The sequence below is a fragment of the Corvus kubaryi genome, unplaced genomic scaffold (genome assembly GCF_017639235.1).
Source record: "Corvus kubaryi isolate FWS band 111438036 unplaced genomic scaffold, C.kubaryi_AGA036_p1.0 37398, whole genome shotgun sequence".
Classification (NCBI taxonomy): Eukaryota; Metazoa; Chordata; class Aves; order Passeriformes; family Corvidae; genus Corvus; species Corvus kubaryi.
In genome coordinates, this window is record NW_024581137.1 from 15,104,575 (window position 1) to 15,119,177 (window position 14,603).

Genomic DNA, 14,603 nt, shown 5'->3' on the forward strand with positions numbered 1-14,603 from the left:
ACAGTCCTGTCCAGAGGGAAGTGGTCAGTGGCTCAGAGTCCCAGTGGACATCAGTGACAAGTAGTGTCCCTCTGAGGTCCATACTGGTACCAAATGCTATTTAATATCTTCATTAATGACAAAGAGATTGAGTGGACCCTCAGCAAATTTGCAGATGACACCAAGCTGAGTGGGGCTGTTGGCACACTCAAAGGACAGGATGCCATCCAGAGGAACCTAGGCAGGCTGGAGAAGTGGGCCCATGAGAATCTCGTGAAGTTTAACAAGACCAAGTGCAAGGTGCTGCACCTGGGTTAGGGCAACCCCTGGTATCAGCACAGGCTGGGGGATGAACAGATAGAGACCAGCCCTGGGGAGAAGGACTTGGGGGTTGTAGTGGTTTGGTCCAAGATACTCATTACTGTTTATCGTCTGTGAGATAAGAATTAGGAGGAACGCAAAGCAGACACGAAACTTGAAAGAATATAAAGAAGTTTATTAACAGACCTAAAAGAGGGAAAAAAATTATACCACACCTTCAGAACTCTTCTCCTCCCCCCACCTTCCTCCCTTCTCCCACTGACAATGTAAAAAGACAGCCCTTGAGATGTTCAGTCTGTTTACCACTTCCATAATAACCTTGTTCAGTCCGTTTAGAAAGAGAAGTCTCTTCTTGCTCGTGCTATGAACACATTATTACAACAAGACAGCCGCCCACTTCCAAATAACTTTGTTCAGTCCATTTAGGAAGAGGTCCCTCTGCTCACATGTGAGTCCCTTCCCCCTGACTTGCAGCTTTTCCCGCAACAGCTTTCAAGGGTCCACTCGTGAAGGTTTTTGGGGTACAATTTTAAGGTTGAGCCATTCAGAAACAAAAGTTCTCTTCACCCATCTCTGGAAGCATTTCATCTCTAAGAACAGAGGCCCTTCTCCTTCCCTGGGAGCAAAGGGTCTTCTTCAGCTTCATCTTTAGGACTATCTCTGGGAGCATCTCTAGGAACTGAGGTTTTCTCCTTTCCCGTTTGGAGCAAAAGTCCTCATCCGGTTCATCTCTCCCTGTCCAAACTTCTCATGAAATTACAGCTGCATCAGCATCTGCCTATCTCAGCGCAGGTGCTTTTGCTTACGAGTTGAACACTCCACCCCCCATATCTTCATGAAATTACAATGGGATACTCTGATATATCATAGCGTTACAACAGAATTTCAGCTTTAAGCATCTCCTCTTTCTCTTCCCTCAGGTTTTCAGCTTTTCACAGCAATAAAAGGGTTAATCTCACCTCAGCCTTGCAGCTGGAATGTTTCTTATCGCAGTGGAGAGGGGGGAGAGCCGAGCCGCTCCGGCTGCCCACAGCAGGGCTGTGGGAGGAGTTCCACGGCTGGAACAGGCCCATGGCTCCAGGATGGCCGTGGCCCAACCCGGCCTGGCCCAAGCAGGGACTGGGCCGGGCCCGCTGGCCCCCACACAGGCCCCGCAGCCACCTGTGCCAGTGCTGGAAACGAGAGAGAGCTTGGGGGGGGAGTTCGTCTATTCTTAAGTGTGGATCACAGAGGCGGTCACAATTTTAAGTGGCTTAAAGAATTGTCCATATTCAAACTGGCCACTGATAGATTCTGTCAGGTTATAGAGGAAGCTGTATGAAGAACATCACTTGCGAGACTTAGCTTGCTAACCTATGACAGGGGTGCTGATGGATGAGAGGCTGGACATGAGCTGGCAATGTGCAGGCCAGAAAGCCAAATGCAACCTGGGCTGCATCCAAAACAGCGTGGCCAGCAGGGCAAGGGAGAGATTCTGTCCCTCTGCTCTGCTCTGGTGAGACCCCACCTGCAGTGCTGCATCCAGCTCTGGGATCCCAGCACAGGAAGGACATGGACCTGTTGGAGAGAGTCCAGAGGAGGCCACCAAGACAATTAGAGGGATGGAGCACTTTTCCTGTGAGAAAAGGCTGAGGAAATTGGGTTTGTTCAACCTGGCGAAGAGAAGGTTTCAGGGTGACCTAATTGCATCCTTCCAGTACCTGAAGGGAGCCTCCAAGAAAAAAGAGGGACTTTTTACAAGGGCATGGAATGGATTCAAACTGGAAGAGAGTAAATTGAAATTGGAAGTTTCCAGAGCAGGTAGAAATACTGATTGACCTGAGAATGGGATTTTATTGAATTTGATCAGCCAGTCTTAACCCTCTAGAGATGGAGTAGTTCAGAATATGGCTGGGTTGGCAGCCATAAAGTCTTCATCCACCAATTCTGACCTCAGCCTGGAAACCAAGCTTTTTCAGAGAAGAAGAAGCTTACCCTCATTTTGCAACATATCACAGGAAGTGCTGTTTCCTATTTTCAGATATATGTTCGTTCACGAAGGAGAAGAACCCACAGTTAGACCAGCTTGATGAAACAGTGAGTAGCTGATTTTTTTCCTTATCTTTACATCAAAATGTGTGTATATATAAGAGAAATCCACTAAGTGGGGAGTATATGTGCCTAAATGGCAGTGGCAATAGAGCTGACATGGAAGCAGAGGTAACATCTTTGGGAACAACTGGGTCTTGTAACTAGCTTACAGCCTGGGATAAGGCTAAATGTGAAAGTAGAGAATTCAACTGGACAACTGATGTAGAAAATGATAATGTTTTTTGTACCAGAAACTTACTGGGTCTGGGTTTTGAAGCAGTTCCAGGAGATCGATAGCTTGAAGTTGCATTCTGCTAAGGATAAAAATTGGTCAGACATTAAATCCTTCAAACTTAACCTAAACTCTCCATATCTAAGTCACAACTTGCTGTGTCAGATGCAGTTGGCAGGTGTTCTCCATCCCTATCGTATCACATGGTTTCTCTATATTATTCAAGCATTTTATCTGTTAAAAGTGTTGTTTCATTATCACATTTTAAAGGGATATTTGGAAATGGGTCCTCTGTTTAATGTGAAGTCTCTGAGTCACCACATTAGAAAGTCTGTACTCCATATCTCAGCTATATCTCAATGAGATATCGGTTTTATACCCAGTCATGATCTGGCTTGCAATTTTTGTTAATGAGGTTTTACATGAACAAAAATCATCAGTACTACACTGGAATTTTTCTGCTCACACACAAGGAAAGGTGAGCTCCTCTGCTTGGATAAATGAGACTTGCCACTTGTATATTAGCAAAAAAGCTACAATAGACTAAGGACTCTTTCTCTCTTTTTTTGCATTCCTGGGATAATTGCATGGTCATTAGCCTGGAACAGTTGACAGCAACAGAGCAGGGGCTTGAACCTCTCAGTGTAGAGAGAGCAGACCCTTAGAGCAATAACAGGACATCACATGACCCTATGGCATATGCTGGCAATCTTCACTCCAAACTATTAACCTTCCATTTTGTACTTGAGTTCATCCTTGGAATGGTTGTGACTACAACTAGTACTTGTATTACTGTGAATTCAATGTTTTATCAGATACTGAAAAAAACCCCAAACCACACCACAGCAAAAAACCCTTAACAGATATACTAGCCCAGAAGTTAGCCTCCAGAAGAGAAGAGGCCACGTATATATATACTCATGATTTGGAGGAAGATGTCTAATACCTGTCTCAAGGTTCTCTTTCTCAGAATATTTATTTTCAGTGCTTGTGATATTCTTTTACTGTAAATTTGTTTAGGTAGGAATACATCCTACTTCTTTTGTCTTGGGACCCATAGGCTGACTCTATTTAAACTGCAGAAAAGCTCAGAATTTTTGCCAGACCTTCTTTCTGGTTTCGATGGGGAATGTAAACAATCAGATCCTGAGGCCTCACAGAGAATTAAGCCTGTTCTTTTCAGCCCAGAATATATTTTACTTTGAAAGCCTTGCAGGGCTGAAAAAAACCCCATCAGTTAGGAGGCAAGTAATTCTGAATGTTTCTAATGCTCAGCTGTTATAAAAGAGGAAGAGGTTTCCCAGGCAAGGTTTAATTTTGAAAGGGGCTCTTTCCCCAGTCAAATCCTAGAAGGAAGTCCTGTGGTCACTACCACATGAAAAGGTGTGTTTGAGGGCAACTATCAGTTCAGAGTCTTACACAGAGTATTTAGTTCACACTTCCATCTTTTCCTTCATCTTTCCTGGTAACTCAGGAAAAGTTCATACTTCTATGCTTGCTCTCCAAGCAAATGCAGGTGTCTGTGTACAGATTTCTCTGAAGTTCTGCTCCTCTTAGAAAGTCAAAGGCAAAGATAAAAAGGTAGAGCTGTTAGCAGGAAACTCTGAGTACATCTCTTGCAAAGCCTGCTATTAGAACATGTGGTATTATTTTTTGTTATTTTAGTTTCAGTATTACTCAGTGCTATGTTGCACTTCTCTCTCGTCATAGAGTGCCCTAGATGCTGCTGACACACACTTTTAAGCTGACTACAAGTCATTAAGCAATTTCTTTCTCTGGATGACAAATTGCTGGCATTTGTGAAAGGAGGAGAGTGAGGGCAAGGGCAGTAGCGCTGTGTTACCCACTCATACATTTCAATCTTGTCTTAGACTGCAAAAAGGTTAAGGGAACTTTAGGGAGGTCATTCAGTTTTCAGATAAGCAGCTCCATTCATGCACAGATGCTCTTGTAACTTGTAGTTATTACAAGTTCTGGTTTCTGAGAGGAAACTTTGTCCAAATCCCCTCTAGAGCACAGCACACTCATTGGGCTGTGACAAATGTCATCCCTGAATAAGTTGCTGTAGCAACTCAGGAGCTCCTTTGCTTGAATGACCTGGAAATACCTGATAGTCCTACCAGCACCTAGACATTTTCTAGCTTAAAGTGACATGCTGTAAATAGCAGCTAATGCTCAAGAGCTAGAGAGGCTTCTCTCAAAGCAGCTGAAACACAGAAATCTGGAAAGACATGGTTCAGCACTACATCTTCATTACACGAACATCTGATGTTGCCATAAGCTCAGCTTTGTTAAAACTTACAGAAATGAAATTATGTTTATTTGCGCTCACAAAGTTACAAGTATTCAGTAAACCAAATTTTCTCCCATTCAAGATGTAACTCGATGTTCTTTGCAAGAACTCTTTTCCAGGGTGCTGGTATTTGGCCCATGGCTTGGTCACACCTCTCTGTATCCGGCTTCTTTGGCAACTCAGAACATAACCAGTCCTGCAAGGGGAAATAACAGTAGCCTCTTATTGGACTGCTCACATATTTAGATACTTTTACGTGGTTAAACACAGGATAAATTAGAAAGTTCTCCTCTTGTATGTCTACGTTAGGCTTGACATGTCACTCTCTTTTGCAAAAATCATTCAGGATTTCTGTTAGCAACCAAAACTACCCTGTGCATGCAGAAACAGTGAGACTGTGGTCAGGACAGTGGGCACTGATGGCCACATGCAGGCCAGAAAATGAGAAAGCACCTCAAATGAAAATAATTAAGACTTTCTGAATATTTGTGTGTAATTTTGGACAGAAAAGAAAGAGGAAAATAAATCAAATAAGTAATTACAAATTCCCAAATCAGAATTGCTCAGATTATGTTTAAACAGCTCAAGAGCAGAAATAAACCTGGAGATTTCTTTACTATAACACTCCCATTTATGAAGGTTCTGATGCCTTAAGAGACCTCCTAGACACAGAGGCTAGACAGGAGTAAGGGAATAAGGTAGGTATTTATTTGAAAGGCCTTCAAAGGTACCCCCTGGGGGCCAGAGGCTACTGCCAAGATGGACCCCGAGATGGATGACAGGTCACGAGTTCTTCACACTTTCATAGGTTTGGTTCATTTGCATAGCAGGGTTAATTCTCCAGTTAAGGCTTCAGTTTAATGATGTAATTCCCCTCAGCTTTCCCCCCCCTTAGAGGGTCTTTGGTTTATACTTTTGGGCCTAAGAGAGTCTGGGTGTCCTTGGAGAGCAGGCCCAGAGAGGCTTTGTTATGTCTACCTAGCATGAGAGAGCAGAAATTAGCAGGCTACAAGAAACTTCAGAGTCACACACTAAGCAGTACAGAATCTGAAAAATATAAAAATTAAAACCTAAGGCATCAGTTCACACCTAGATAATTTAAGAGCCAAACCCAGACTTCTCGTCAACGGCTACAGCTTCTGCAGAAGATGCTTCTTTCTGCACAAAAATTAAAATGAGAAATATGGTTACAGATAAATGAGAAAAAACAAAAATCAAGTGCAACCAGTAATTTCCAATAGAATTTTTTAGCCAGGCCAGTTTTCTAGAGTTATTTATGATTAATATTGCCTATGTGCAAAGGAGAAGCATTTTTCAATACGTATCTCGGAAAAATATTTTTAGTATTTTGTGTTTGTTGTGAAGAGGAGGATCTGACTTCTAGAGCATGCAAATACTTAGTCATTTCCCATCAGGTCAAAGACAGTAAATAAAAAAATCACAGCACATGCTGTCTTTCTAGCCAGGATTAGTGTGACTTCTATGGGGCAAGAGCTCGATTTTGGTGGTGGGAACGTGAACTTGGTCTGACTGGAATGGACTCACTTTTCTTCCCAGCAGCCCTTATGGTGATTTGTGACCACAGCCCTTTTAGATTTGTGACCACAGCTGAGACAAATGACCCAAACTAACCAAAAGGATATTCTGTGCCATGTTACATCACACTCAGGAATAAAACTAGGGGCAGAGGGAGGTTTTTCCAGAGTAGGCATTGCTCAAAGACTGGCTAGCATCTGTCTGCCTGGTAGTACATGGCAAGCATTTGTCTTTGTATTACCTCTTGTGGGTTTTTTCAGTTTCATTCTCTTATTCAGCTGTCTTTTTCCCAATTTGCAAGTTTTTCTTTCTTCAGCACTTCTGATTCTCTCCCTGATCCTGCTGTGGAGAAGTGAGTAGGTGACTAGATGAGGCCTTACCTGCCTCATCTGGCTGGGGTTAACCCCTCACAGGATATAAGACTTGGACAGCAAAGGAGACAAATCTGTAGGGAGTCAGTTAACTTTAGTTTTGTTGCTCTCACAATTATTTTCTGCCAGGTTCACAACTCAAAATAAGTTCCAAACTTGGAAGAAAAAAAATAAGTTACTTTCTTTTTATACAAACACAAAGATTCTACAAGGCTAAGTACACCAAGGGAGGTTTAGATCAAATATTAGGAAAAATTTCTTCACTGAAGGGGATATCAAGCTCTGGAACAGGCTGCCCAGGGAAGTGGTTGAGTCATCATCCCTGGAGGTATTTAAAGCCGTGTAGATGTGATGCTTAGGGACGTGGTTTAGTGGTGGACTTGACAATGTTAAGTTAATGGTTGGATTCAATGATCTTAGAGGTCTTTTCCAATCTAAATGATTCTATGGTTCTACAATACTATGATTATATATATAAGTGTATGTATATGTATATTTACTTGTGCATATACACACATGGAAAATTGTTTTACTACTGTGTAAACAACAAAATTTGTTCAAGAAGTTTATTTGTATTATACATTCATCCACCAAGATAAAAATACAAATCAAAACTATGTCTTCTGGATCCTGAATGCTCTGTAATGACATATCAGGAAATCAGCCTTTACTCAAACTGCTGAATAAGCTGACATGACCTTAAGACACTTCAAAAATTTCACGTGCTGCAGCTCAGAATGGCCCAACACATAATTAAATTGACTATCTACTAAAAAGCAGAGCAGGGGCCTGTCTCTGAGTCACTCCAGACATGGGCTGAGTTTCTTCAGTTACATTTAGACTTGAAGACCTCAAGTGCAGAGAGAATGAAAAGGTGGTTTTGAGAGCCTGGTCTCTGCAAAAGATGCCTGTGATCCCACAGGGCAGACCACACCACTGAAAAAAGTGCATTCAGAAAAGGAGCACAACCACGAGCACTCAGAGATCACACAGCAAGCTGGGGCACATGCACTGCCTGAACGCTTCTGCATTGGGAGCACTGTCTCAGCCTTGTCTAAGAACAGGCATGACATTTCCAGGAAGAGGCTAATTTCAAAACCAACACCCTGCCGTGGGCAGCCACCAGTCTGCCATGAAGTGTCTGATAAAAGCAGTCATGGTGGCACAGGAAGACAGAGCAGCCCTTTAACCAGACAGCAAGTAGCTCTCTTTGACTGGCTATCAAAGGCATTGGTTGCACTTCCCCACTGAGTGACCAGGGAGCACTTTTTGTCCCTGTGACACCCATCTTCACAAAATCCTCTGCCCAGCTTCTCATGGGACACAGAGGAGTTCTACCATGTTCTCTGGGGGTCTGTGAGAAGACAGTTGTCCTGAGCTTTTCAGAGACCAAGTTACACAAAGCTGTGCTTCTGCATCTGGCTCACAGTCCTACCAGGGACTTGGGAAAAGGGGAGGCTTTGAAGACTGGAGGGGCTGACACCCAGATTTTTTCTTGCAGGGGAAGTCCAGTCCCTCCAACAGTCCAATCCAAAACATAAGGGACAGAGAGTTTGCACAACCCTTGCACTTCCTCATTGTTGCCTTACTGGGAGCACTGACTGAGAAAGGCTGAAGAACAACATCACATAAAAACTGCAGTACACACTCTTAGCTATGGCCATATCTGCCTTTTGCCTTTGTGCTCCCTCCAAGACACTCTACCAGTCTAAACTTTGCAGCTCCTGAATAATGGCTGTAAAAAACTACTGAAATAAGGAAACAAAACTCCTTATATCTCCAAACAGCAGTGGGAGGTCTTCCAGCTGACAGGAAGGTACCACAACAGACACAGGTATTAGAGGCCACCCCAACAGCAACTCTCATCTTTTGCATCATTTGCCAAGGTCTTCATCTGTCTGTTCTCTCTACAGGACTGTGCACTGATTTCATTCCAGAGCTATCTGAAACCAGCACACTTCCACTGCCTACACCTGCCCCGGACTCTCTAAAGGACACAGTGCTTGCCATTTTAACCCAGTTCAACACTGCCGACTTTCCACTCTGCAACACCCACAACAGCAGGTCCACCAGGCAGGTATGTTTAGTACTGTCCTGATTCCCACAGGCATTAAGGCTCCCAGGAAGTCACAAGCAATTTGAAGAAGTGCTTGAAGTCAGCTGTTTTTCACCCATGTCACAGTGCCTTTGCATGCACCATTTACACCTGACCAGTGCCTGGTCCTCCGTGGGTAAGGGCTACAGGATGGACTGGCACTATGGGCAGGTGGCCAGGTCCCAAGGAGAAGCAAGACTATGCTCTGCATGCCAGACACTGTGCTTTCCTGAGGCTGCCTTCCTGGCTTTCTACACTCCTCTGGAATGCCACTGATGAGCACAAGAGCCCCAAACTACCTACAACTCATTAAATTCATCTGTCCTCTCCGTCTGGTTAGGCCAGGCAGCTGACAGGCTCTGCTGAGGAGGAAAAATGCATGTGATAATTTACACGTGGGAAATGACACACAGCACACTTCCAACATGCACCAGTGTGACTCCACAGCTGTGTGGGTGGGTTTCCCAGGAGCTCTGCAATTTCATTCTCTTTCACACCTTGACATAGTAGTGCTTCTGTGCTCATCAGCAAAATGCATTTCAGAAGGGAACATCAGCATGTTTCATTCTCTTCACTGCAAAGCTTGGAGATTCCTCTAGTTTAATGTGTTCTTTTTCTCCTTTCCAGACCAATACACCATGGCAAATGAAACCACAGACTTCACCGACTGGGCAGTGACAACAGAATTTGACTATGGCGATTCGACACCATGCATGGGAATTGAGGAAAAGCACTTTGCAGCAAAATTTTTGCCACCTCTTTATTCTTTAGTGGTGATATTTGGCCTGACAGGCAACATGCTTGTTGTCCTTATCCTGGTAAAATACAAGAGGCTGAAGAGTATGACTGACATCTACCTGCTCAACTTGGCAATTTCTGATCTGCTGTTTGTGTTTTCTCTCCCTTTTTGGGCTTATTACGCAGTTCATGACTGGATTTTTGGGGAGGCACTGTGTCGAATTCTGTCAGGTGTCTACCTTCTTGGCTTCTACAGTGGCATCTTTTTCATAATCCTCTTGACCCTGGACAGGTACCTGGCCATAGTGCACGCGGTGTTTGCTTTGAAAGCCAGGACAGTCACCTACGGCATCCTCGCCAGCGTCGTCATTTGGGCTGTTGCTGTTCTTATTTCTGTTCCTGGGGTAGTATTTCACAAAACTCAGAAGGAAAGTTCAGGCTACACTTGCAGTGCTCATTATCCAAGTGATTCCACAATAAATTGGAAGTACTCCTTTATTTTAAAGATGAATATCCTGGGACTTATTGTTCCAATGCTCATTATGATTTTCAGTTACACACAAATTCTAAAAACATTATTGAGATCTAAGAATGAGAAAAAACAGAAGGCAGTCAGACTTATTTTTGTGATCATGATTTTTTACTTCATCTTCTGGACACCATTCCATATTTCTTCTTTTTTGCATACATTTCAAAATTCACTTTTCATCCCAAATTGTGAACTCAAAGGTCAACTGGAGAAAGCAATTCAAGTGACGGAAACAATCTCAATGATCCACTGTTGCATCAATCCTGTGATCTATGTATTTGTTGGAGAAAAATTTAGGGCATATCTTCGTACCTTTTTCCGAAAGCATGTTGCACCTCACCTTTGCAAAAAATGTCCAAGTCTTTACCGTGAAAAATTGGAAAGAGTCAGTTCCACATTCACACAATCCACTGCAGAGCACGATGTCTCTACTGGACTGTAAAAATACATCAGAATATTAGTTGGTAAATTTTGCATCACTTGCTTTGCCTTAAGACGTGCCTGACATTATCTGAGATCTTAATGTCAACCACTACTGAAAACTGGATGACCTCCTTATTCTTGTGGTTAACTGCTGCCTGGGATTATAGAATTTTCCATTGCTAAACTAAGAGAATCAATGAGTTCTCCAGGAAGCATTAACTGCATAGCTGTGTCACATCAAGATTTAAATAGGACCCAGACAATTATGATTGTGCTTTTTTATAAAAATCTATCCACTGAGATTTACGGGGGGGGAGGAATACAACACTGAAAAGTCTAAGGAGTAAGAGGTCATCTCACAAGATCTTACTGTGACCACTTAACCCAAGGATTTACCTGTTTAGCTAATAGTGCAGTCATTTTTAAACATAATCCTTTAACAGTTATAACTAAGTTATTTTGATTTTTGCTTTTTAATTTTATGTCTGACATATCACCATTCAGGTGCTGACATTTTCCAAAGTGTGCTTTTAATCAGCAACATTGTGATTTTTGTGGGTGCAATTTTTCGAGTAACTGCACACACCAAGTTTACTGACTGCACAATAAGATAATGATGCACTCCTAAAAAGCATGAACTTGTTTCTGACAAGTCATATCCCTTCAAGAAAAAAACCCCACTAAACCAATAAAGGCACTTCAGCAAAGACCTGCAGGACCCGAATGAAAATTACCTTGGTATTTGCTATGCAAGATTCTGTATGAGAAAAATATCAGGACCCTCTGAAGGATTTCGGGAGACTGTGACCACAGTACTGAGACCAGGCCTCCCTAGCTGTGGACAGGTAAATCAAGTGCAGAAGAAGAGTTTACATGGCAACACATGACACAGGTGTGTCAGTTTAGGCTCCTGCATGGGAAAAACACACTCTTCACACACACAGCAAGTCCGACTTTTGGGATACACTTTTAGGAAGACAGTGGTCTTGGACCTGCAAAAGCAGCCAATTCCAGACAAGGCATACCTTCTTGCCTCCCCAGGAGAAGACTGCCTCTAGCCAACTGGTGCCTCAATGAGAACTGTGTGCTGATTGAAGACAAAAGACCATTGGCCTACTGGTGTACTATGGCCATACATTCAGTCCACTATTAAGAGTTTCCCTGTAAAAGAAAGAGGAAGTCTAGGGACATGGGGTTAGCAAAAAAGAGGGAGGAGGAACACAGCAGACAATTTCTTACTTCAAACTGTAAGGAGGTGCAGGTGAGCACTCCTTATGCGAGGGAGCTGTCCTTCTGGTTTTTTCTCCATTTCCGTGGAAGGGCACTGCTCATGCACACAAGGACTGGCTCATGGATATCTGGAGAGGCAAGTTCAACTAACCTCCAGCAATGTAAGGACACCAGAGGGAATTCCACGCTACTTAACACCAGGCACGTGATGCAGATGCCTCCGTTAACAGCAAATCTCTTCAAGGTCCCACACTGGTCAGTAGAGAATAAGTGCCTAAGCCAGAGGCAAACATGGGATTTAAATAGTCTCAGGGAAGATTAAGTGTCTTTAACTGTGGAAGGAAACTGAAAATGCCAGGCTCTTAATTTAGTCATCAGATCCCTTAATCTAGATGGTGCAAATACTCTTCCTCCTCTTGCCTTAAAATGTGCGGGCAATGCTTCTATTAATTGTTAGTTCTTCTCCTATCAGCTATTATTACCTGGTCGCTACCTTCTGAAGTTAACAGCCACAGATAGACTAAACAAAAGACCAAAAACTATACTCACAGTAAACTTTCTTGCTTGGAAATAATAGTTTTCATTTCTTTTCTACTTCTTTTTCTGAAACAAGGTGAAAGCACTTTTATAATTTTAGAGCATTAATTAGTTCAGTGCAATACAAATCCTCCTGTAATGGTGATATTTCTACTGCTGTGTTTTACTGTAAATCCTTATCTTGCTGGAATTAAATTTCTTCCTGTTTTCATGTTAATGCAGTGAAATTAATAAAATCAGTGTCTGGAAATCTGTGTATACCCTGCAGCCCATGTTCTCTTCTGTAAGCAAAAAGGCATTGGCTCTGCTCTCAGAGTGGAGATAGGAAAAAGACACAGCCATGGGCACTTGCAATACCACACTTCAAACCAAGCAAACAGAGAACTGTGTGTCCAGTCCAGAAGCTACTGCAGCTGGCACAGCTTTTATCCACCATCAAGCTTGAGAAGAGTGACCTACAATAGCTTTGGAAAAATCTGTGGCCACAGATTTTAAATGAGTGAGATTTGGAGAAACAGGGTTGTGTGTGTTATAAATAGGGAAAGAGAGGGAATAAAAGAGGGCAATAAAAGATATCACTGTATTAATATTGGGATAAAAACAGGATCCTCCATAGACTTTCTGCAGCAAATTTCAGATCTCCTTGCGCCATACAGAGTGGTGCAAGCCAAGCAGTGTGCCTGGTGTCCCAAGTTTTATGTGTAAGCCCTCAAAGTTCAATATGGAAATGTGCTTCTGCTTCACCATGTCATTCTCCCTGCTCCATTGTGCCCATTCCTTTTTTCAGCCTATGATCCACAGCTCCTTCTCTCCCCTGCACACTCTTCTCATCTGTCCACCATGGGATAGGCTAAATTCTATAACCACTCTCTTTTGTTTCTGATTTTGATTTTCTATGTTGTGCTGCAGGAACACAAATAAACTAAACTTAAACATTATCCTATTGTTATGTGCCCAAGCAGGATAATCAAGATAATCCTTAGTTCTTCATTGCAGCTTTGCACTGAGACATGCAGGGCTCTAGACAGTTTTGTGGCAGTTTTTGAGTCTTTATCAGTCTGTTGTGGCTGCACCATGGTATAGCTACAGGCCAGCTAGCCTCAAATCAGGCTAGCAGGATTTCAGGCAGTCTGGTCACAGTGGGATGGAGATACTCTTGGGGAAGATTTAGAAGATGCACAGTCGCCATGAAAAGAGAACACAAGTCGCCTCAGCAGAGAAGTGGTAGAAATTTTACATACAGGAGACAAATATTCTGTAACTCAAGGTCTGCAGGGGAAAAACATTGAGCTGAAGATGCAGTGTGTATGTAAGAGTTAGAGGCACAGGCAGATGCACCCAAACTGTGTGATGAGCTAGAGGTATGTGAAGAAAATGGCAAGGATTTACCAATATGCCAGGATTGCAATTACAGCAGAAAAAAAACTAACAAAAGGAAAAACCACTGCAGTGTTTGGGAGGCATCTGAGCTGCTCTGGTGAGGAATTGAGGAGACAAAAGCAAGCATTTGAGACAGCATACAAGTCTCACCAGAATATCAAACAGATTCAAGACAAGACCTTTCTGGACACCACAAATAAGTTGTTGCTTTACAACAAATGTTGAACAGCTAAGTGAAAATTTTTGCAAGTTCAAAACTTCTGGCATGGAACTCCTGAGGAGATAGTGTGATGCCTGGGCTTTCAGCATGCTTATGAAAAGAATGGTCACGTGCCATGGACAAGTATCTGCACACAGCTCCAAAACCAATTACACAGTCTAGTTTATGCGCCAAACAGGACAGAGTCCAGCTTTCCTGTTAGGAGATGCTACTGCCACGTGTTCAGAAATATGTAGGGAAGAATGTCCCACATAGCAGAAGAGAACTCTGCCAGCTGTCAGACAGACTAAGGGGCAAGAGGAAATGTAGCAAAAGTGCATATATGGTACTGCTGAGTGCTGAACAGCACTCACAAGCAACCACCAGATTTATAGTTACTGCCATTGGTTTGTCTGTATGTGTATGACTGACAAACAGAAACAGTGAACTTTAGGTAACCAGTATATAGGCATGTTCCTGTCACAAGACTTTCTTGTTTGTTAACCCAACTTTATGTGCACAACCTTATGTGCACATATTTTATATACGAAAATGAAAATGGAGTATAAAGGGAGTAGATGGAAATGGATAAATAGAAAAAAGTGGTCACAAAAATGAGAGAATGACTTTATTAGCCCTAACAGACACTAAAAAAATAATAGCCAAACTA

General features: G+C 42.7%; 1 protein-coding gene across 1 annotated transcript; it reads left to right on the forward strand.

The window, feature by feature from the left end:
- The first annotated feature begins 2,273 nt into the window (after positions 1–2,273).
- LOC121671692 (C-C chemokine receptor type 1-like) lies at positions 2,274–12,612 on the forward strand. Its single transcript, XM_042043751.1, has 3 exons — positions 2,274–2,376; positions 8,716–8,879; positions 9,525–12,612. Exon 3 carries the CDS (start codon positions 9,536–9,538, stop codon positions 10,604–10,606), a length of 1,071 nt encoding a protein of 356 aa, XP_041899685.1. The 5' UTR covers positions 2,274–2,376; positions 8,716–8,879; positions 9,525–9,535; the 3' UTR covers positions 10,607–12,612.
- Positions 12,613–14,603: the final 1,991 nt, after the last annotated feature.

Bases quoted from the DNA above. Each gene is read 5' to 3' on its own strand.
- LOC121671692 (XM_042043751.1), top strand. From the start codon at position 9,536: ATGGCAAATGAAACCACAGACTTCACCGACTGGGCAGTGACAACAGAA.